Source organism: Haliotis rufescens, unplaced genomic scaffold, assembly GCF_023055435.1.
Source record: "Haliotis rufescens isolate VD_foot unplaced genomic scaffold, xgHalRufe1.0.p SCAF_19, whole genome shotgun sequence".
In the NCBI taxonomy this organism is placed as follows: domain Eukaryota; kingdom Metazoa; phylum Mollusca; class Gastropoda; order Lepetellida; family Haliotidae; genus Haliotis; species Haliotis rufescens.
The window spans coordinates 25,166,270-25,191,396 of record NW_025963879.1 but is presented as its reverse complement, the minus strand read 5'-3'; the positions used below and the strand labels follow the sequence as shown (position 1 = coordinate 25,191,396).

Below are 25,127 nucleotides of genomic sequence, written 5' to 3'. Positions count from 1 at the left end.
ATCATGATTAGTTTGTTTTCTTCTACCACAGCCACAAAACCAGATATATATCAAATGGTCGGTCACTGCAAAGTTTCATCTTTTTAATATCTTTATATTCCTTTTACATATCTTTTTAATATCTTTATATTCCTTTTACATATCTTTATAAAGATATTAAAAAGATGAAACTTGGTAAAACTGATCAAGATTGAAATTGAAGTGTCAAATGTTCTTAAAGTGAAACACAACACTAGTCTCTGAGGAAATGGCATCACGAATCAGTGTCTCGTGTGTCCGCCACATGCATTGATGGCTGCCGTGCAACGTCGATACATGGAATGGATGAGGCGCTTGATGAAGGCCATAGGCACTTCAGCCCACACTCTGAGGAACGCCTGACGCAGTTCAGCTGCAGTTGTCGGCCTTGGTCGGACGTCATTCAGCCGTCTTTGAATCTCTTCTCCACTGCTTGTGGCGCCAATGCTGATGCTGTGTTGCCCACTGAAGACGGTCCCGGCGATGACGTAGTGTCAGAATGGGTCCTCTGTGTGGCCTGTGACAGTGGAGGTGTCAGCTCGTCAATCGTCGACGCACGGTGTCTGCATTAATGTGTTGCTGGTGTGTCCCCATGGTTTGTCGAGCAGTTTCCGCAGCAGTTACAAAGCGATCTTGAAGATGCTGTCGCACAATCTGACGATCCTGACGTCGGGTGGTGACCCTTGGTCTTCCACTACGTGGTCGGTCATCGTTGTCGGTATATGGTCCTTACGTGGACTTGAAATGTAGTGGCTACTTGCCGGGCAGTTTGTCCAGCTTGCAATCGTCCAAGAGCTTTTTGTCGATTTTTTCTTGTCAATCTTGGCATGTGGTAGCAATTCAATAACGAATGATTGTTATACCAGGTGAGTGGATTCTTATAGGGCAAGAAATTGGTGAACGCATGTGCATTTCAGTTTCCACTCATGTGCATCGGGTTACAATGGCCGTTGCCGTGATGCGTTTGGGCGATCTGTCTTATTGTCAACCGCTTTTTTTTTTATCATCAAATTTCATTTTTCTTGGAAAGGTAATGTTAAACTTTAGAAACTTTGACAAAAATCACCCAGATATTTAAATGACAACTTTTCATGCAATCTTACTGTGGGTGACGTTTGTTTTGCGGTTCAGTATATGTAGGAACGACGCTAGACCTGTTTGCTGGGATCTCAGTAAGTCAACTAACAGTACTTCCTGACAGGTGACCTCGATTGCATGTTTATGGTATTGTGATAACAAGTTTATGGGATTGTTTTATCACATTGATGTCACTGTCTGGGATCTGACAACAGTGGTCTGTAATGTCGCCATGGTGTAATCAATAGTCCGTGTGTGGGTACTAGTGTAGGTGGGAATAGCACCGACACACATCATGCATCTTTCTTCAACTATTTATCAAATTTATAGATGATTCCCAAAACGTTGCTTTGGGAAGCATAAGATGGGGACAGGGTATCTGCTCAGCTGGATAGGTCCGCGGAACACTTATTCCAACACTAGGGTCGTCTCTGTACGATATAACCTCGACCACCAAATGACTGTCACATGACCAAGGGGTGACCCTGATTTGATTTATTTTAAACTGTCATCGTGCTTATCAGCAAACCTGACCCAGCTCTCATTGCGTCACAACGTCAAACTGTCGCGGGTGGAGAGGGCGTGTCGGGACACAGGGTAAGTTATGTGTTACACTACAGGGAGACAGAGATATGCAGCATTATGCTGGAACATACATTAGTTCCTCAAACTGTAAAGGTCGACTGTTTTTCATAAATAATCTCACACTGTGTGAAACTGGTCAGTTTAGTCACATCCAGTGCTGGGAATCTACTCTAACCCAGGTCGGAATGGAGTTACGTTCGGTTGAGATTGTGAGAATAATTTACACGTCTACCAGTGTCAATTACCCCTCGAAACAAATGTGAAAGGGGCGTGAAAATTCAAACATTGAACACTTGTACAGGGACTCGTCATTGTTCATAGGATGGAATGGTCGGTGAACGTTGATAATGAAAGTTGGTCACAGTGAAAGACTGGGATCGATAGATGTTATCACAGGTATATAGATTTGTGTGGGGTATGGACATATGACACAGTTCTATTTTTTTTTTCAAATAAAAGAAATATATATTTGATCATTATCTAATGTAATGTTTTCAGTTATTATTGAAACAAAATGCAAAATGATAGAACATGAAATGTTTATATTAAAACTATTGATTTATAACATGTTATAACCGGTACATGTATGGACTTGAACCACTTAGTTATATAATGCATTAACGTCCAACACTAATGCATTAGCAAACCACACTAATGCATTAGCAACCTGCACTAATGCATTATCAACCAACACTAATACTTTTTTCAACCCTAACCCTAACCTAACGTTTACCACTTTTGTGAAACCCACGAGCACGGGTATGGTGCTGACAAACCTAGAAACATAATTGGGGAGAGCCATGATTCGAACCTATAATCATAGGTTTCTGGCGCCTTAGACAACTGGGCCACCCGTGCCCCCTCTTTGGGTTAATAGGTCGTTGTGATTCATTGCGCTGCTACATTGTGCCATATTTTCAGAAACTTCAGGTAAACACAATCCCACTTGTGGTCGAATCCAAATTCCTTGTTACACACATTCATTCGTCACTACTCGCCCCTTTCTGTAAACTGTGAGAAGCTTGTCCCGGAATGACACGAGCTGACCATGAATGAAGCACTTCCTGCTGCTCAATTTCCCTCAACACAAGGTGACCCGTGAAGATTCTGGGTTAGAAAAGGTCTTCAGCAACCCATGCTTGCCGTAAAAGGCGACTATGCTTGTCGTAAAATGCGACTAACGGGATCGGGTGGTCAGGCTCGCTGACTTGGTTGATACATGTCGTCGGTCCCAACTGCGTGGATCGATGCTCATGATATTAATCACTGGATTGTCTGGTCATATAGCTGGAATATTGCTGAGTGCGGCGTTAATCAAGAAACCAACCAACCAACCTCAACACGAGATAAGTGTGTGTTGTCACAAGGCTTGCGTCTACTTCAGTTATAACGCTACATACCTGTCCTACTGTGTACTGGTAACACCACAAGGGTTCATCTAACTATACAGTCATCTCCAGGCAGATTCTCATGACCGGGCACCTAAGTAAATATAACATATAGGCTAATGGGAATATTTCAAAGATCTACTTTCACTATTGCCTTCGATCGGATACTTCACTTCAATACTGAGACTGATACCGAAATATGTATATGTATATATCACGTGTGTCTGTTACAGTTATTACTGACATGATCCCTGACAAATGCTTCAGTAACCAATATGGGAAAATACTTCTACATAACTGTATTATTTCATACCTGATATGGTAGTATGTGAACTGTAATAATGTACTTTCGATATGGTAATGAGTTGGTGTCACCCCATAACTATGTCCTGTGATCGATACAATGCACACCCTTCATGTTGTAAAGCCAGCGGGTGGCCTCGAGTTGAAAATCACTATTCACTATCTCCTCACTGACAGGCCACAGATCCCGGGTATAGACAGACGGGAGAATTGGGAGCTATAAAATACCTGTGTATGTCTCCTGTAGGACCGCCGAGAGATGAGAAATACACATTCACACGGACGCACGCACGCACGCACGCACGCACACACATTCAGGCACGCACGCATGCATGCACGCACACAAATACAATCGGGCCTAAGTGTGAAGCAGAATGTTAGTTTATGTTTCATAAGATCTGCATACAACTGAGATAATGTTGTTGTTGTTTTTACGAAACGGGATATTTTTCGATGATCCAGGCGGTGAATGGGAGGATAGAAAATACCTTCCTTAGTTTTAAAACGGGACAGTAAATAAGTGCCACAACTACAGCCAGTCTTGAGTGTTACGTTTTTAAGGACAGTTAGCTCGGGTTGTGGCTAAAATTTGCATTTTGGGTACACCGGAAATACAATGGCCGTGTTACAATCCTTAATGTAAAAATTTCTCTTAATGTAAAAATATTTTCATTTACATAGACTTCGCATGACGGATGACGCACGCCGTACAAAGACCGATTGCAGTACGTCACATAAGCCTTTTGGACATATAACAATGCGACATTGCGACAATGCCACAAATGGCCAAAATGGCCCGTTGTCGCAATGTCTTGCTTTGGCTAATTTTGACACTTTTTGCTGGTTTTTGCAAGGGCGACAATGCGAAAATGCGACAACGCGACAATGTCCCTTGAAGTATTCCATATACAACCGCAACATATTGTAACATTTTTGGGGGTAAACGAGATTCCTGCATATTATAAAGAGACAATATTTGACACATTTCAAAACAGCGAGCGATTGAATAGTCTGCCTGACTCGGTTCAATGTCACTAAACCCCAAATTTCAGCCCTGTATAAAAGTATTGGTGTTATCTTTGTATCTAAACATTTGAAGTCAAGGTGAGGTGAGTATGGATTCAAGGAATTTATACTAACTAACAGGACCATAACCACCTTTCTTGCCTGAATTACAATATTATTCAAGCATTCGACCTCAGTAATATATTGTTGAAATTGTTGTTGAAAGTATTGCCAAACACAATAAGGTCTTCCGCCAATAAAAAAGTAAAAATATGTAAATAAATTCCAAATGTAACTTAACACCAAAACGACAATTTTGTTCCATTTCAGTAACCAATTCTTTTGAAAAAAACTGAAACAAAAAGTGTACGGGTCTGGCTCTATTCCAACTACTTCCCCAATACAGCATTTCGCTACGGTGAAACGTTGACCTATTTCCGTGAAGCGGTTCTGGCTGTCGAGAGGATCGAGGACAGGCCTACAGTGGGAAACGTTGACACAGTTTCCTTGTAGCGAGGTATTAGCACTTTTGTACAGTGTGAATAATTGACATAACAGGCTACAGGAGTAAACATATCAGGATTAGGGAGGTAACTCTCACAGGGAAGTTGGGTTCATGGTTAAAAAAAACCCAAACACACTCACAACAATTTTAACAATATCTGCATGTCTCCACTGATCGCTGTTACTTTGAAAAGATAAATGATTTTCCAGTGTAGATACATCATTGTCAACAGTATCGGTTATACCACTATGATTGCGTCAACCAAATATCCCCAACACTAGTTTTGTTTACATTCAATGTTTGTAATCTACTTTCATGTTACATAATATTTCAACTGAAATGTGTCCTGATTCTGGAGAACCACATGCAAATTACAATTTGTTCAACTTCTGGATTACACATGTACGCTTCATGACAGTAAAGGTACTGCACCAGTATGTAGTGTCATTCCTCCATGTTGATACTCTGGATCAAAGTTACCTTCTTATTTTAGATACGACCGACTATCAGGGATGTGAGGCTGGTGATGTGGAGGCTGTCGGAGACACAGAACTGAAGGCGAAGGGAAGAATAGCCAGCATAATGTTCAGACAGGATAGTGATCAGCCGAATGGAGCACTGGACGATCTACAGCTAGATGAGGGTGTTCTGGACCTGAATGTTGCCCCTGTGTTACAGGACACCATTAAAGTCAGAGTAGAAGGAGATGAACGTGGACCAAACCTCATTGACGTGACGGTGTTACTGGTGAATGATACAGACACAGTGATAGTCACAGACAACAACAACAACAGTGTGAAGTCCTTCTACACCAGGAACCAGCATCCAGGTCACAGCAGGCTCTGTCTGGGTGGTGCTCCGTGGGGTATAACAACGTTGAAGGACAACCAGGTGGCTGTCACTGTGCAAGGTTCCAGTCAGATTGTAACAGTACAAGTCAACCCTGACCTGGTGCTGCTGTCAACCATCACAACCAGCAAACAGTACATGGGTATAACGTCTCTGACACCATCAACACTAGCAGCAAGTTCCTGCTCCCCTCCCTGTGTTGATATCCTGGATATGACGGGACACGTGCTGAGGTCAATTTGTCCAGGCCAACCTAGTAGATACATCTTGGAGAATCCCTACTTCCTCTGTACCACGAGGACAGGAAACGTCTTGGTGTGTGACGGTGGATCCAAGTGTGTCGTGTGTCTGACTCCCGAGGGAGATGAGGTGTTCACCTACAGCCCTACAGGAGACACAGAGATGGAGCATCCACGTGGTATCACAAGAACCAGCACAGGCGACATCCTGGTGACAGACCTCAATCTACACAAAGTCCTACATCTGACTGAGTCAGGACAGTTTGTTAGAAAAATACTGACATCACAGGATGGTGTCCAGTTTCCACGTGGAGTGTGTGTTGGTGGGCGTGGTCGTATGTACGTGTGTATGTCACATGAAGTGAAGGTATTTACATTGAACTGAATGAACAAGTCGCAATCCCCCTATCAATAAACTGTAGTCACGTGTGAGTTGAGGATTTAGGTGTAGTATTATGTGTCATTGTATATTTACCTTTCAGCACATTTCACTGTGTTTTAGTAAAATCACGTTATATATTAGCCTTTAATTACTCATTTGAGCTTTCCTATTTGAATGTGATGAATGAAGGTCTGTAAGTGTACTCATTTTATTTGTTATCTCAGTATCAAGACAAGGCTGTTCACGTACTGCTTTCATTGTTCAGATCTCATCCGAACATGTTTCCTATTTTAAATATCACCAACTTCGACTGTAAGTGGCTTTGATGAAAGATCCTTACATCGAATACCAGATCCTCCGCATGATGTGTTTTTCATTTGTGCAACCACTATAACAATGTAACGGAGCTAGTCCTTCTGTGTTATAACTAGATGTGTTGTGAGCTATGGCGGTGTAGGATAGATATTTACATGACAGTAATCCTTGCTTGCTATGTTGAGGACAATAAGCAGCACTGTTTTGTTACAGCTTTACACACGGGGCGCCGTTTTACCATCTATTCCTGATTTATATCAACAATTCATTTAATGATACCCTAAGATGAACTACTGTAATCATAATGTCAGTGTATTATGGATCTATTCGTGAAATCTGATGTGTCTGTGGAATATCTACATGACCGCCAGACTTCCTTGATAAGCGGAAAAAAAGACAAAAACCCAACACTGTTTTGTTACAGACTTACAGACATTCTTCCGACCACATTGATCCGGGCGACAGTTGCATTGCAGCTATTCCTTCTGTGTTATAACTAGAGGTGTCGTGAGCTGAGTCGGTGTAGGATAGATATTTACATGACAGTCATCCTTGCTTGCTATGTTGAGGACAGTAAGCAGCACTGTTTTGTTACAGCTTTACACATGGGGCGCCGTTTTACCATCTATTCCTGATTTAGATCAACAATTCATAACATCCAGACTTCCTTGATATGCGGAAAAAGACAAAATAACAACACTGTTTAGTTACAGACTTACAGACATTCTTCCGACCACATTGATCCGGGCGACAGTTGCACTGCTGTGTCACTGTGACCTGCAAAGGAGGCCCGCGAGAGTCTGGCGTTTCTGAATTCTAAGGTCGAGAGGCTGATCATGTGACATGCGGTACGAAAACCGCCAAACCAGTCACAGTGAAAAGCCCGTATTAAGCAGCCGTTGTGACCAACCGATCACCAATTTAGTCACCTTGTACGACACCTGTAGATACAAAGGGAAGAATTTAGCACAATGTAAGCCTCAGTGTTCCACAGAATCACCTGAAACTACTATTGTACATATATACATTAAATGTACTAATTGTTTTGGTAACTTTACTGAACTGTTTCGCGTTATGAAGCACATAACCGACAGCTCTCTCGTTTCTGCGGTGAGGACTTGTTACGCTCACCTGGTACCTAAGCGGTCAAAGGGAGATAAATCGTGATTGGATGCTTTTTGAAGCGCAATAAAATACAGTGAACGAATATCAGTGAGTGAGTTTTGTTTTATGCCGCTTTTAGCACTATCCCAGCAATTCACGACGGGGGACACCAAAAATGGGCTTCACATATTGTAACCATGTCGGGAATCGAACCCGGGTCTTCGTCGTGACGAGCGAACGCTTTAACCACTAAGCTACCCGACCACCCTTGTGAACAAATATATACACGTGAAGCCAGGAACATTGTATCAGAGTGTGTTATTTATGTGTGTTGCAAATAAATAAGTCCTCTGTAATTCTATGTTTGTTGGTCAAAGCCGCGATATTCAAGCTACATGTATGACGGTAAATGATCGAGTATGAACGCGAGAAACCAGTGACTGACATCACGAGCAACATCCCAAGTCGTTGGGTCACGATGACACTGTATCAACCAGGTGACGGAGCCTGACCATTTGGTCGCCTCGTACGACACGCACAGGATGCTGAGGACCTATTCTAACCCGGAATCCCCAGGTGGAGACCTCCGTTGGTTGCTTGTTCTTCACCGCCAGTGCGGTAAAGACGCACAAAGGCCTTTTGGTATTCATAGGAAATCTCTGCTTTAAGCAGAGTCGACTGTAAGATTCCGACTATATCATGAGCAAGTCTTTATTGAACACCATCAAATTGTGATGATACCAGGCGTTCGCTAAAAGGTGAGCGTATCCTGTCCCACCGGCGGCTCCCAGTTAATCCCTTGCCAAAAGCTAGGGTGTAACTCACATGTTGCCCAGGTAACTCCTTACCAGCAGCTAGGGTGTAACTCCTATGTTGCCCAGGTAACCCCGTCCCAGCATGTTAGGGTGTAACTCACACTTTGCCCAGTTAACCCCTGGCCAGCAGCTAGGGTGTAATTCAAATGTTTCCCAGTTAACCCTTATCAGCAGCTAGGGTATAACTCACATGTTGCCCAGGTAACCCCTTGCCAGCAGCTAGGGTGTAACTCACATGTTGCCCAGTTAACACCTTGCCAGCAGCTGGGGTGTTACTCACATGTTGCCCAGGTAGCCCCTTGCCAGCAGTTGGGGTATAACTCATGTGTTGCCCAGGTAACTCCTTGCCAACAGCTAGGGTGTAACTCACATGTTGCCCAGGTAACCTCTTGCCAGCAGCTGGGGTGTAACTCACATGTTGCCCAGGTAACCCCTTGCCAACAGCTAGGGTGTAACTCACATGTTCCCCAGTTTACCCCTTGCCAGCAGCTAGGGTGTAACTCACATGTTGCCCAGTTAACCCCTTGCCAACAGCTAGGGTGTAACTCACATGTTGCACAGTAAACTTCTTGCCAACAGCTAGGGTGGTACTCCTATGTTGGCGAGGTAACCCTTTGCAAACAGCTAGGGTGTAACTCACATGTTGCCCAGTTAACCCCTTGCCAACAGCTAGGGTGTAACTCACATGTTGCACAGTAAACTTCTTGCCAGCAGCTAGGGTGGTGCTCCTATGTTGGCGAGGTAACCCTTTGCAAACAGCTAGGGTGTAACTCACATGTTGCCCAGGTAACCCCTTGCCAACAGCTAGGGTGTAACTCACATGTTGCACAGTAAACATCTTGCCAGCAGCTAGGGTGTAACTCACATGTTGGCCAGGTAACCGCTAGCCAACAGCTAGGGTGTAACTCACATGTTGTCTAGTTAACCCCTTGCCAGCAGCTAGGGTGTAACTCACATGTTGCCAAAGTAACTCCTTGCCAGCAGCTAGGGTGTAACTCACATGTTGCACAGTTAACTCCTTGCCAGCAGCTAGGGTGTAACTCACATGTTGCCCAGGTAACCCCTTGCCAACAGCTAGGGTGTAACTCACATGTTCCCCAGTTTACCCCTTGCCTGCAGCTAGGATGTAACTCACATGTTGCCCAGTTAACCCCTTTCCAACAGCTAGGGTGTAACTCACATGTTGCCCAGGTAACCCCTTGCCAACAGCTAGGGTGTAACTCACATGTTCCCCAGTTTACCCCTTGCCAGCAGCTAGGGTGTAACTCACATGTTGCCCAGTTAACCCCTTGCCAACAGCTAGGGTGTAACTCACATGTTGCACAGTAAACTTCTTGCCAGCAGCTAGGGTGGTGCTCCTATGTTGGCGAGGTAACCCTTTGCAAACAGCTAGGGTGTAACTCACATGTTGCCCAGTTAACCCCTTGCCAACAGCTAGGGTGTAACTCACATGTTGCACAGTAAACATCTTGCCAGCAGCTAGGGTGTAAATCACATGTTGCACAGTAAACTTCTTGCCAACAGCTAGGGTGTAACTCACATGTTGCACAGAAAACTTCTTGCCAGCAGCTGGGGTGTAACTCACATGTTGGCCAGGTAACACCTTGCCAACAGCTAGGGTGTAACTCACATGTTGCCCAGGTAACCACTTGCCAACAGCTAGGGTGTTACTAACATGTTGCACAGTAAACTTCTTGCCAGCAGCTGGGGTGTAACTCACAGTTTGGCCATGTAACCCCTTGCCAACAGCTAGGGTGTAACTCACATGTTGTCTAGTTAACCCCTTGCCAGCAGCTAGGGTGTTACTCACATGTTGCCCAGTTAACTCCTTGCCAACAGCTAGGGTGTAACTCACAGTTGCCCAGGTAACTCCTTGCCAGAATCTATGGTGTAACCCACATGTTGCTCAGTTAACTCCTTGCCAGCAGCTAGGGTGTAACTCACATGTTCGCCAGTTTACCCCTTGCCAGCAGCTAGGATGTAACTCACATGTTGCCCAGTTAACCCCTTGCCAACAGCTAGGGTGTAACTCACATGTTGCACAGTAAACTTCTTGCCAGCAGCTAGGGTGTAACTCACATGTTGGCCAGGTAACCCCTTGCCAACAGCTAGGGTGTAACTCACATGTTGCCCAGGTAACCCCTTGCCAACAGCTAGGGTGTAACTCACATGTTGCACAGTAAATTTTTTGCCAGCAGCTGGGGTGTAACTCACATGTTGGCCATGAAACCCCTTGCCAACAGTTAGGGTGTAACTCACATGTTGTCTAGTTAACCCCTTGCCAGCAGCTAGGGTGTTACTCACATGTTGCCCAGTTAACTCCTTGCCAACAGCTAGGGTGTAACTCACATGTTGTCTAGTTAACCCCTGGCCAGCAGCTAGGGTGTAATTCAAATGTTTCCCAGTTAACCCTTATCAGTAGCTAGGGTATAACTCACATGTTGCCCAGGTAACCCCTTGCCAGCAGCTGGGGTGTTACTCACATGTTGCCCAGGTAGCCCCTTGTCAGCAGTTGGGGTATAACTCATGTGTTGCCCAGGTAACTCCTTGCCAGCAGCTAGGGTATAATTCACATGTTGCCCAGGTAACCTATTGCCAGCAGCTGGGGTGTAACTCACATGTTGCCCAGTTTACCCCTTGCCAACAGCTAGGGTGTAACTCACATGTTGGTCAGGTAACCCCTAGCGAACAGCTAGGGTGTAACTCACATATGTCTAGTTAACCCCTTGCCAGCAGCTATGGTGTAACCCACATGTTGCCCAGTTAACTCCTTGCCAGCAGCTAGGGTGTAACTCACATGTTCCCCAGTTTACCCCTTGCCAGCAGCTCGGGTGTAACTCACATGTTGCACAGTTAACCCCTTGCCAACAGCTAGGGTGTAACTCACAGGTTGCACAGTAAACTTCTTGCCAGTAGCTGGGGTGTAACTCACATTTTGGCCAGGTAACCCCTTGCCAACAGCTAGGGTGTAACTCACATGTTGCACAGTAAACTTCTTGCCAGCAGCTGGGCCGTAACTCACATGTTGGCCAGGTAACCCCTTGCCAACAGCTAGGGTGTAACTCACATGTTGTCTAGTTAACCCCTTGCCAGCAGCTAGGGTGTTACTCACATGTTGCCCAGTTAACTCCTTGCCAACAGCTAGGGTGTAACTCACATGTTGTCTAGTTAACCCCTTGCCAGCAGCTAGGGTGTAACTCACATGTTGCCCAGTAAACTCCTTGCCAGCAGCTAGGGTGTAACTCACATGTTGCACAATTAACCCCTTGCCAGCAGCTAGGGTGTAACAAACATGTTGCCCAGTTAACTCCTTGCCAGCAGTTGGGGGATAAATCAGATGTTGCCCAGGTAACCCCTTATCAGCAGCTAAGGTGTAATTCACATGTTGCCCAGGTAACCCCTTGCCAGCAGCTAGGGGTAACTCACATGTTGCCCAGTTAACCCCTTACTAGCAGCTAGGGTATAACTCTCACTTTGCCAGTTAACCCCTTGCCAGAAGCTGGGATGTAACTCACATGTTGCCCAGGTAACTCCTTGCCAGCATCTGGGGTGTAACTCACGTGTTGGTAGCGGTTGTAGCCAGACGTTGTAGTACACTCCCACGTATTCTCTCCAACAAGTCTGTGATCTGTCAATGTACCCAGGTGCTCCCTCCTGAGCAGTATCAGGTTACAGTGTTGTCACCTTTGGGTTAGTTCTTTGTTGTTTTATATCCATTTACCTCTCTTACTCCCGTTTATTACATTTTTTACAAGATGACTGATATGCTGGTTATGAATTATGTTACAACTTGTACTCTTTTTACGAATAAATATGTTGAATGGTTGACATTGTTAATTATATGACAATGTGACTTCATGCTGTCAAGTTAGACTCCAATGGCAGTTGAATGGCTTGTAACCCTCCTTGTTGGTTTCAGCAAATAGCTAAACGTTTAAGACCTGCATCACTTCAAACATCCCCATACGTTAAGCCGTCATGCCCTGATACAGCTGGAATACTGTTAAAAGTGGCGTTTAACCAAACTCTCTCCCTAGAATAATCAACCCTTGAAACCTAAACTTTATACACGCCTATATATTACCCAACACGGGTTCGTTCCATAAAGCAGTCTTAACGCAACTCGTAACTCCCATACTTTAACATAGACTTACGACAGTCGTAGCACTAAGATTATTGTAACTCCCATACTTTAACATAAACTTGCGACAGTCGCAGCACTAAGATTATTGTAACTCCCATACTTTAACATAAACTTGTGACAGTCGCAGCACTAAGATGATCGTAAGTCCCATACTTTAACATAAACTTGTGACAGTCGCAGCACTAAGATGATCGTAACTCCCATACTTAAACATAAACTTGCGACAGTCTCACCACTGAGGTGATCGTAACTCACATACTTAAACATAGACTGACGACAGTCGCAGTACTAAGATGATCGTAACTCCAATACTTTAACATAAACTTGCGACAGTCGCAGCACTAAGATTATTGTAAGTCCCATACTTTACCATAAACTTGCGACAGTCTCAGCAGTAAGATGATCGTAAGTCCCATACTTTAACATAGACTTGCGACAGTCGCAGCAGTAAGATGATCGTAACTCCCATACTTTCACATAAACTTGTGACAGTCGCAGCACTAAGATGATCGTAAGTCCCATACTTTAACGTAGACTTGTGACAGTCGCAGCACTAAGATGATCGTAACTCCAAAACTTAAACATTAACTTGCGACAGTCTCACCACTAAGGTGATCGTAACTCACATACTTAAACATAGACTGACGACAGTCGCAGTACTAAGATGATCGTAACTCCAATACTTTAACATAAACTTGCGACAGTCGCAGCACTAAGATTATTGTAAGTCCCATACTTTAACATAAACTTGCGACAGTCTCAGCACTAAGATGATCGTAAGTCCCATACTTTAACATAGACTTGCGACAGTCGCAGCAGTAAGATGATCGTACTCCAATACTTTAACATAGACTTGCGACAGTCGCAGCAGTAAGATGATCGTAACTCCAATACTTTAACGTAGACTTGCGACAGTCGCAGCAATACGATCGCTTTCTGGAACGTGGATCAATTAAATACGAGGGTACGGGTGGTCCGAGGCTAGTCGTTATGCACAGTTGCGTTCCTTTGTTGACGAATGATCCTCCCACAAGCTGACACACCGTGACATGACTGGAATATTGTTCAAAGTGGCACTAAACTCAACACACTCACTCACTGTCCCCAGTGCCTGTATCTACCTCCTAAGATGGAGACTATGCGATTACAGTGTGTAACCTGATTAGGTCAGGTTGTGTGGCATGGTTTGTTTTGTCAATGGTTTCTGTGGTCCGTACCTCACACACTGACCCTGTTAGCTATTTGCATGTAAGACATCTTCCCGAGGCAAGGGCGTTAACTGACTATAAAAGTCCAGTTTCCACTGTTGGAATTCTAGAGTTACAGTTTGGCTGGACTAACGATTCTATGCATAGACAAATCATTATGTCAGAAAAATCAAGGGTGAACTCCCCAGTGTTTGAAATACGTTTTTATTATAAACAACAAATACAAACAATATTTACAACATATTAAAAAATACACAACAAAATAAAAATGAATCTATGACACTGTAAATAAAGTCATTCGTTGATTTCTGAAGAGTTTCAATCTTAACGTACCTGAGCTATCACAGTCTAATTTCAGACACAGTTCACCGCCAATGGCTACATAACCGCTCATGCGGCGTCACACAACACTCACTCACATGATCTTTTCGGTGATTTCAATATCCAAGGAAATTTGAACTTCACATTGCCAGCGTTGTGAGAACCTTGAATTGCCAGCGCTGTGAGAACCTTTAAGAACGAGTTCAAGTATGTCTCCCAAATGAAGTAACCTACGGGAAGGCAGACGCACTGACTCGCACCAGAACTTATCCTCTCGACTTATATGGTGTCTCGCTGAACTTCAGACGGGGAGCAGGGCCCTGTTTACCACATACTTGTTCATTGTGCTGTTTTGATTCTTTATTATGCTTGGTGTTGTGGAACGTCCCCTGTCATCGTCGACGAGCTTTCTGAAAGTCTTTCACGAGTCGCGACATTTCCTGCACTGATTCCAATAACCCTTCTCCATTTGGTGCGCATGCGCCGTGTATGTACCATTTCCGGTCACTGAGGTCCCTCATGTCAAGTTCCTCGACGACCTCCGATGGTTTAAGGGCACCTACGTACAGACACACAAGGATACATAACAAAAGGAAGATATAACAGGATCGGAAAATAGGCCTATTTTCAGCCATGCGAATAGTAAATAAATAGACATAATTTCTGTATGCGTAATGTCGAGTTGTGTCCCTTGACTGTATAAAACACACCTGATATATAAGTCATTGGCTATTATATGCCAGTGGCGTTGGGGTGGCCCAGTAGTCAAAGTGTTAGCTCGTGTCTCCGAAGACACTGGTTTGACACCACATCCCCACCGTGCAATTAATGAAGCCGATTTCTGATAACCCCACTTCATAACATGACAGGAATTTGTCTTAACCTGCTTATGGTATCAACCACTGGTTTGCCTACCGTAGGTCTTGACAGTCTGGTTCCCTGGGTATGCTGCGCTGGAGCTACAGTGCAGCGCCAGCGCCGCATACGCAGGAAACCAGGCTGTTGGTCTGATGCTTGTCAGCAGTAATTCACATGGACCATTCTGACGCACCCACCTGGCAAGTCCTGCTTGTTGGCGATCACCACCACCGGTACCCCCACCATCTCCGGCGTACTGCAGATTCCGTGCAGCTCCGACCTGGCTTCCTTTATGCGCAGACGGTCTGCGCTGTCCACCACGTAGATCAGACCTGGGGGTTATTCAAGAATTGACTTCATGTTTTGCCTTTACGGAAATATAAACGTAAAAGTCGGTGAGCACAATGTGTGAATAGGGATAGTCAACAATAATATCTTAACAGACTGCTTGCTTAATCATTAACACAAACACACTGTGGATCACAATATGAAACCAGTGACATCGTTTAGCGTAATTATGCACAAACCCCGCCCATTCCATTATCAGCCAATCAGAAACAGTAGTCCATTAGTGTTCGCGGCCTTTTTTCGACTCCATTTTGGTCGGCAATAACGACAGACAAGGTGACCCGTGAAGATCCGGGATAGAATAGGTCTTCAGCAACCCATGCTTGCCGTAAAAGGCGACTATATGCTTGTCGTAAGAGGCGACTAACGGGATCAGGTGGTCAGGCTTGCCGACTCGATGCATGTCATCGTATCTCAATTGCGTAGGTCGATGCTCATGTCGTCAATCATTGGAGTGTCTGGTCCAGACGCGATTATTTACAGACCGTTGTCATATAGCGGGAATATTGCTGAGTACAGCGTTAAACAAAAAAACAAACCAAACAGACAAGGTGCACTGCGATCCGTGGATCATGCCCTCTGAAGTGTGTGGCTCCCCGTGTGTAGTTCTTATATTACACCTACCTTGTGTGTTCAGGTAGTAGTGTTTCCACAGCTGTCTGATCTTCTCCTGGCCCCCAACGTCCCACACCGTGAACGTCACGCCCTTCACCGGACTGACCGTCTCCACGTTGAAGCCGATGGTGGGGATGGTGCACACGCTCTCGTTCAGCTTCAGCTTGTACAGGATGGTCGTCTTACCTGGGACAACACCACCATATTACCGAGACGGATAACGTTTGTAATGCGACGAATCCACGCACTGATCATGCTCACTGCGCTACATTATATTCTACCTGCACACTGGTCACTAATATTACCATATTATTGCTGGGTGACATGGGGTTTAAAGTCACGTCCAAGATTATTGCCCATATATAGCGACGTGCATGTGTATACGTATGTGTGTGGCTGCTTGTACTAGTCCGGACTGATGCCGATGTTATAGTGCTAGCACACTGAGATAACATACCACATCCCTATAGCATGGTTTATTTACCATTCACTTTCCCAAACACCATTATATTTTATTCGAGAGTTCGAGTGAGTGAGTATGGTTTTACGCCGCTTCTAGCAATATTCCAGCAATATCACGGCGGGGGACACCAGGAATGGGCTTCATACAATGTATCCATGTCGGGAATCGAACCCGGGTCTTCGGTGTGACGAGCAAACGCTTTAACCTCTAGGCTACCCGACCGCCCCCACTGATTAAACAGATGAAATATTAAGCCCTGTTGACAAGTGGATCGATGCAAGCTTAATAACAAAAAGGTATTTAAAGTTGAATACCCCACCCTCCCAGTAATACAAAAGTGTTATAGCACTACATTTTGAATAAGAAATAAAGAATAATAAAACATGGTTTATCCCCCTCCATCGTGAAGATGCGGGTTACAACTGATCTTCAGCAAACAATGCTTGTCGTAAAAGTCGGCTAACGGGAACGGGTAGTGGTCAGTTTTGATTATTTACAAATCGCCGTCTTATAGTTATATTGCTGAGTCTTCCGTTAAACAAACAAACAAACAAGCAAACAAACAAGCAAACAAACAAACAAACAAACGTTTACCCCCGAGGCCTCCCCATGCCTACCTGCTGCATCCAGTCCCAGCATCAGGATCCGAGCTGGTTCCGATGAAAACTCACTGTAGATCTGCATAAGCCGTGATAGTAACAAACCCATAGCGATATCACAAAATATCACCTGAACACGATGAATGTTCCTTGAAATGTGTCCCGTTCTGTAGAAACAGTGTAAGTGAATAACAAAGAGTCCGTTGTCCGTTCCCACTCTGAATTATCACCAGCTATTATCCCAAACGTTCTCTGTCTGACTGCCTCACGCTGACATGACCACACACACCACTGACAACCTAATATACTTCACATTCAGGAAGCCAGGCGGCGAAATATACAACACGCAACTTTGCCCTGTCAATTTCTGGCCACGCGGAGTTCTAAAAATAGCTCACGACTGCGATGTGGATCGCGACAGGTTGGCGAAAAAGACGTCACACGGCTATCACCACAACAATCTGGCCACGTGATTGTAGTCAACGCACAATAACGTGATCTTATTGGATCACTTGTTGTGTATATATTACAGTATACAGACATCGGTTTAGTCGTATGTGTGGCCAGAAGACCAATAGTACATCATGTTTACATTAAGGCGTTATAAATGTCACAATGAGCGCACCTTAATATATGCTGTACAAGTAACAGAAGACATTTGTTCACAAAAGGACTGTTCTCTTGTGAAATATATGATACAATAATAGAGATCGCTTAGATAATAGACTATCGTCACCAGTCTGCATAAGTATCAGAAACCTTCAAACGAAGGCCTGATTACAACGTACTGGGGTAAATATTTCATTCTTATGGTACTGTAGTCTGGGCAAATCATCAACACATGAAATGCATCTTCTGTAGGCCAGGAGTATGTTCTGTTTCAGGAGTTTTGGAAAATCACAGTATACATATTGGATATGTTTAATATGTATGTTTCTATGCGTGTGTGTGTGTGTGTGTGTGTGTGTGTGTGTGTGTGTGTGCGTGCGTGCGAGCATGCGTACGTACGTGCGTACGTGCGTGTGTGTGTGTTTAAATTTAACGTCGCATTGGCATTATTGCAGCTGTATATCGACGTGAAGAATTGTGTCACAAAGTTATTTTTACAAACAAATTTGTCAATCATATTTGGGCACGACAACAGTAAATCAAACTATTTCCCGTTAATCAATATTGCTCCATAAAATCATATCGTTCATCACAGATTCCTTTGCGATGTGCTTATTGTTCAATATTTTAAAACACCATTTTGAGGTTGCACAGAGGTGGTGCAAGAGGACATTCATGCATTATGAACCAACACTCATGCATTACCAACCAACACTCATGCATAACCAACCAACACTCATGCATTACCAACCAACACTAATGCATTAGCAATCCACACCAATAAATAATCAACCAAAACTTACGCATTAGCAACCAACACAAATGCATTAGCTACCCACACTAATGTATTACCAACCAACACTAATGCACTAGGAACCCAAACTTATGCATTAGCAACCCACACTAATGCATTACCAACCAACACAAATTCACCAGCAACCAAAACTAATGCATTATCAACCAACACTCATGCATTAGCAGCCAACACGCATGCATTAGCAACCCACACTAATGCATTATCAACCAACACTAATGCATTAACAACCGGCACAAATGCATAACCAACCCACACTAATGCAGTAGCAAGCAACATTAATGCATTAGCTACCCACACTAATGCATTAGCAACCCACACTAATGCATTAGAAGCCCTAACTCTAACCTAACCTAACCTCACCTAAGCCTAACCCTAACCTAACCATGACAAAGTTATAGTTATTTTTTAGCATTTGGACAATGATTAATGTTCATAAATGTAGTACTATTTAATGTAAGGTGGTAAGGAAGTTATTATATTAATATGCTCAAAATATCTGTAAAAGTTCCGTAATATCATGGATGGATGTCAAGAGTTAAAGTAACAGGTGGAATATTCCGTGATGTTCAACGGACACTGGACTTTTCTGACACTGTGTAGAAAATGCTTGAAGCTGGTAACATTATCTAACATTTTGATGTCACAACTGCAATCATATTTTTGCATTTGATACTGCCACTGACCATTGTACTACAACTCTATTGTGAGCTGTCATTGTAATTGCTGTTCAAAAATGAATATTGATATGTAAAACTAGTTAATTGAGTAATACAATTGTTGATTGTATACCATTTGTTGGTTTCACACTAAATTCTGTTATCAACAGATTTTTAGATGAACATATTGTTTCAATTGGATATCGACACCAAACAAGATGTCAGAATCATACTTTGATGAGGAATGTTGATATGAGAGATGGAGTGCTACTGAATGGGAGCCAACACTTGGAAGGCTATCAGTCAACTGTTTGAAGGTGCAAGCGGAAAGTTATTATAATGAAACAAAGTTGCTGTTCAGCGAAATAATTTTGTGCTCCAACACAAGACATATAAAACTGAGTCAAACAACAGTTCTTGCAATAATTTAAAATATCACTTCCTGGTTTTATATAACAGAAAACTGCTTATTTCTTTGTAACTAACACACACCGTGTACCTGACATTTGTCAGCGATGGAGAAACATAACTGTTAATGTTGTCCTATCAATCATGTAGTGCACGATTCTCACTAGTACTACTTCATTGTACAAAATTGCACCAATTAAAAATGCCAGATAAAAATAAAAAACAAATCAAATATTTTACCTTTAAATAGAATATTATTAACTTCTGCTGTCATTATACAACATTGATTTCACTTTGAGTTAATAGCTATAGTGAGTGAGTGAGTTAACGCCGCTTTTAACAGTATTCCAGTTATATCACGGCGTGTCAGTTTAACGTGGAGGAAAAGCCAGAACTGATACAGGTCTCAGACGTTTACCACTTTGGTGAAACCAACGAGCAGGGGTATTGTGCTGACCAACCTGTAAACATAATCAGGGCGAACCGGGATTCAAACCCACAATCATAGGTTTCTGGCATGCTGAAGGGACAAAACTCTGCACAGCGAATCGCGGCGCCTTAGACAACTGAGCCACCCGCCCCCTCTTTGGGTAAATAGGTCCCTCTGATTCACTGCGCTGCCATATTTTCAGTAACTTCAGGTAAACACAATCCCACCTGTGGTCGAATCCCAATCCCTTGTTACACACATTCATTCGTCAACACTCGCCCCTTTCCGTAAACTGCGAGAAGCTTGTCCCGGAATAACAAGAGCTGGCAACGAATGAATCACTTCCTGCTTCTCAATTTCCCTCAACACGAGGTAAGTGTGTGTTGTCACAAGGCCCGTGTCTACTTCAGTTAGAACGCTACACACCTGTCCTACTGTGTCTGGTAACACCACAAGGGTTCATCTAACTATACAGTCATCTCCAGGCAGATTCTCATGACCGGGCACCTAATTAAATGTAACATGTAGGCTAACCGGAATGTTTGAAAGATCTACTTTCACTATTTCCTCCGATCGACCACTTGACTCTAATACTAAGACCGTTCCGGATGTATGTGTATGTATATATCACGTGTGTCTGTTACAGTTATTCTCACTGACATGATCCCTGACAAATCTTGCAGTAAACCATACGGGAAAATACCTCCACATAACTGTATTATTTCATATCTGATATTGTAGTATGTGAACTGTAATAATGTCTCCTACTGTCGATATGGTAATGAGTGGGTGTCACCCCACAACTATGTCACGTGATCGATACACTGCACACACTTCATGTGACCTCGAGTTGAAAATCACCATTCACTATCTGATCACTGACAGGCCACAGATTCAGGCTATATACAGACATGAGAATGGGTAGCTATAAAATACCTGTGTATGTCTCCTTAAGGACCGCCGAGAGTTGAGAAAATATACACACACACACGCACGCACGCTCGCGCGCACGCACACATTCAGACACCCACGCACACAAATACAGTGTTTTGCAGAATGTATGTTCATAATTCATAACATTTGCATACATCTGAGATAATGCTGTTGTTTTTACGAAATGGGATATTTGTTAATTGTTTTAAGATCTGGATGATCCAGGCGGTGAATGGGAGGATAGAAAATACCCTTCTTTAGTTTTGAACGGGACAGTAAATAAGTGCCACAACTACAGTCAGACTTAGTGGTACGTGTTTGAGGTCAGGAAGCTCGGGTTGTGGCTAAAATTTGTATAAGGGTACACCGAAAATACAACGGCTGGTTTTGTCGTTTTGTAGGTAAGATGGCGACCTCCCAGAAGTTAACAGAACACTTCCTGACATGCACGATATGTACAGAGGTGTTTGACAAGGCCTGTACACTTGTATGCAATCACACCTTCTGTCGGAAATGTGTCGTCAACTACACAAAAACCAGACCAGAAGCCATCAGTGCCAAGTCTCTCCTGTGTCCATTCTGCAGCAAGATGACGAAAGTGTCTGCCCCTGAGAGAACAGTGGAGGAGTGGGCGGATGGCGTCAAGCCTAGCTTTGTCATCCAGGGACTCTTGGACTCGTTTGGCCCCGGATCAAAAGGTGGGAGTTTGTGATTTGTACGTATATAAGTGTGGTTCCTAGGTCTGACTGAGTGAGTGTGCTGAGGATACGAACGTGTGTGAAGTTGAGAAGAATGTTTTCTGTAAATTTTCTAAACCTGCTGATGGTGTTGTTTGGAAGGATTGTGTACAAAATACAATCCTATTGTGAACATGTGCTTAATGAGTAACATCCATGTGATCTAAGATCTATCTCAGACACAGACGTTGTCTTTTCTACGATCTATGTGGTGAAATAAACCAGTGCAACAAATCCAGTGTTATTTGAATAAGATTTCACGACAGCACTTATTGAAATGCTTGTGATGCGTATTTTCTCATCCACATCAGTTCATGATGAGCCACAGAATGTGCTATATGGAACATACTTGCACGACGCCGTGTTTCTTTTGGTTTTGGTTTGAGAAAGTTACATGGGATGAGTAGTAGTTGGAAAGATGTAAACCAACATCTAAAAGAAACTTTCTTGTCTCACAAATGTATAAGGGGCGGTCGGGTAGCCTATTGGTTAAAGCGTTCGCTCCTCACGCCGAAGACCCGGGTTCGATTCCCGACATGGGTTCAATGTATGAAGCGCATTTCTGGTGTCCCCAACCGTGATATTGCTGGAATATTGCTAAAAACCATACTCACCAACTCACTCACTCACAAATGTATAACGATATGCTTACAAACGAAGTACATAAATAACTATTGTTTAAAACATTCCTAATTGTAAATTATTACACTAAACATGTTATGTTATTTGGACACAATCATAAGAGGAGATCACGCTCTGTCTTAGACTGGTTTACCTACTCAAGAGAGCTTGCGCTCTTTGCCTACAGCCCCTAGGAGTCGAAGGGCAAGGTACGAGTCGATATATTTCCCCAATGCAGCATTTCGCTACCATGAAACGTTGACCCATTCCGTGACGCGGGTCTGGCTGTCGAGAGGATCGAGGACAGGCCTACAGCGGGAAACTTTGACACAATTTCAATGTAGCGAGGTATTAGCACTTTTGTACAGTGTGAATAATTTACATTAGAGGCTACAGGAGTAAACATATCAGCATTAGGGAGGTAATTCTCACAAGGAAGTACGGTTCATGGTTAAAAAAAACCCAATCACACTCACAACAATTTTAACAATGTAGCTGTTACTTTGAAAAAGATAAATAATTTTCCAGTGTAGACATATCAGTGTCAACAGTATCGCGTACACCACTATGAATGTGTCAACTTAATATCCCCAATGTTAGTTTTGTTAACATTCTATGTTTGTAATCTACTTTTATGTCACATAAAACTTTTGAATGCAATGTGTCCTGATTCTGGAGGACCACATGCAAATTACAATTTGTTTTACTTCTGGATTACACGTGTGCGCTTTATGACAGTAAAGGTACTGCATCAATAGGTTGTTATGCTTCAACATTTCTTAGCCCCGTGTTGATACTCTGGATCAAAGTTATCTTACTATTTCAGATACGACTGACTGCAGTTATTGCAAGGAGGAAGGGGAGACAACTCCAGCTACATCTTGGTGCTCTGTCTGTGACGACGCACTTTGTGAACGATGTATACGGATGCACAAACGAATCCCGTCTTCGCGTCACCATGAAGTAGTTGACCTGTCTGGAGAGACAAAGGTGAAGGTCAAGAGAAAGGTCATGTGTAATGTTCACAAGGATGAAAATATCAAATATATTTGCAAAGATTGTAAAACAGCTGTTTGTCAAACATGCTGCACTATCCATCACAGGAAATGTGACTTGGTTGTTGAAATTGAGTCAGAGATTCCTGCAATGAAAACCGAGCTGAGAAGGAATAAAGAGGATTTGTTGAAGAAACACGACGAGATGAAAACACATGTTAGAAAACAAACCCCCAAAGTCAATGAAGCATTAACGCATTACTTACAAATAGAATCGAATATCAAGTCTGCAAGTCTCAAAGCAATAGAGATGATCAAAGTCAAGGAACGGAAACTTTTGGCTGAACTGAAAGAAATGTCTGACAAACACATTGGAGAACTGAAGGCAGACATAAAGTCAGGTGAGATGTCAGTACAGATGTACCAACAACAGGCTGAGCTGATAGACCAGACTCTACAATCTGAGTGTGACATGGGTGTGTATGAGATGTACCAGGGATGTGAGGCCGGTGATGTGGAGGCTGTCGGAGTCACAGACGTGAAGGAGAAGGGAAGAATAGCCAGGATCATGTTCAGACAGGACACGGACAAGCTGAGTAGAGCACTGGACGATCTACAGCTGGGTGAGATAGACGTCCTGTATGAGGGTGTGCTCGACCTAAAGGCTGCTCCTGTGTTACAGGACACCATTAACGTCAGAGTAGCAGGAGATGTTTATGAACCAAACCCCACTGAAGTGACGGTGTTAGTGGTGAATGGTACAGACACAGTGGTAGTCACAGACTACTTGAACAACAGTGTGAAGTCCTTCTACACCAGGAACAAGCAGCCAGGTCACAGCAGGCTCAGTCTGGAAGGTGGTCCGTGGGGTATAACAAAGTTGAAGGACAACCAGGTGGCTGTCACTGTGCTCGGTACCAGTCAGATTGTAACAGTACAAGTCAACCCTTACCTGGTGCTGCTGTCAACCATCACAACCAGCAAACAGTACTGGGGTATAACGTCTCTGACACCATCAACACTAGCAGCAAGTTCCAGCTCCCCTCCCTGTGTTGATATCCTGGATATGGCGGGACACGTGCTGAAGTCAATTCGTCCAGGCCAACCAAGTAGATACATCTTGAATAATCCCCGCTACCTCTGTACCACGAGGACAGGAAACATCCTGGTGTCTGACAGTGGATCAGAGTGTGTCGTGTGTCTGACTCCCGAGGGAGATGTGGTGTTCACCTACAGCACTACAGGAGACACAGAGATGGAGTATCCACATGGTATCACAAGTACCAGCACAGGAGACATCCTGGTGACAGACATCAATCTACACAGAGTCCTCCATCTGACTGAGTCAGGACAGTTTGTTAGAAACATACTGTCATCACAGGATGGCGTCCAGAGTCCACGTGGAGTGTGTGTTGGTGGGCGTGGTCGTATGTACGTGTGTACACCAAATGTAGTGAAGGTATTTACTTTGAAGTGAATGAACATGTCGCAATCCTCCTTTCAACAAACTATCGTCACGTGAGTTGAGGATTTATGTGTTTTAATATGTGTCATTGTGTATTTACCTGTAAGCACCTTTCACTGTGTTTTAGTAAAATCACATTATATATTGGTGTTGAATCACTCATCTGAGCTTTGCTATTTGAATTTTATGAATTAAGGTCTGTAAGTGGACACATTTTATATGTAATCTCAGTAGCAAAACACGGCTGTACACGCACTGCTTTAATGTTTTCTATTTTATATATTACCAACTTCGAATGTAAGTTGCTTTAATAAA

The 25,127-nt window shown here is 43.5% G+C and overlaps 2 protein-coding genes across 2 annotated transcripts in view; one reads left to right on the top strand and one right to left on the bottom strand.

Moving 5' to 3' along the window:
* Window positions 1-1,373: 1,373 nt before the first annotated feature.
* LOC124123121 (protein wech-like) lies at window positions 1,374-25,113 on the top strand. The gene is made up of 3 exons (XM_048399090.1): window positions 1,374-1,692; window positions 21,396-21,692; window positions 23,179-25,113. The coding sequence occupies exons 2-3, from the start codon at window positions 21,401-21,403 to the stop codon at window positions 24,822-24,824; spliced, it is 1,938 nt and encodes a 645-aa protein (XP_048255047.1). The 5' UTR covers window positions 1,374-1,692; window positions 21,396-21,400; the 3' UTR covers window positions 24,825-25,113.
* LOC124123125 overlaps window positions 14,126-25,127 on the bottom strand; it is a 23,088-nt gene continuing 12,086 nt past the window's right edge. The window contains exons 5-8 of the mRNA XM_048398720.1: window positions 17,160-17,365; window positions 16,089-16,265; window positions 15,314-15,448; window positions 14,126-14,817 (exon numbers count right to left, since the gene is read on the bottom strand). Coding sequence (XP_048254677.1) covers window positions 14,651-14,817; window positions 15,314-15,448; window positions 16,089-16,265; window positions 17,160-17,365 — 685 coding nt within the window. The 3' untranslated portion in view covers window positions 14,126-14,650. The remainder of the gene's footprint in view (window positions 14,818-15,313; window positions 15,449-16,088; window positions 16,266-17,159; window positions 17,366-25,127) is intronic.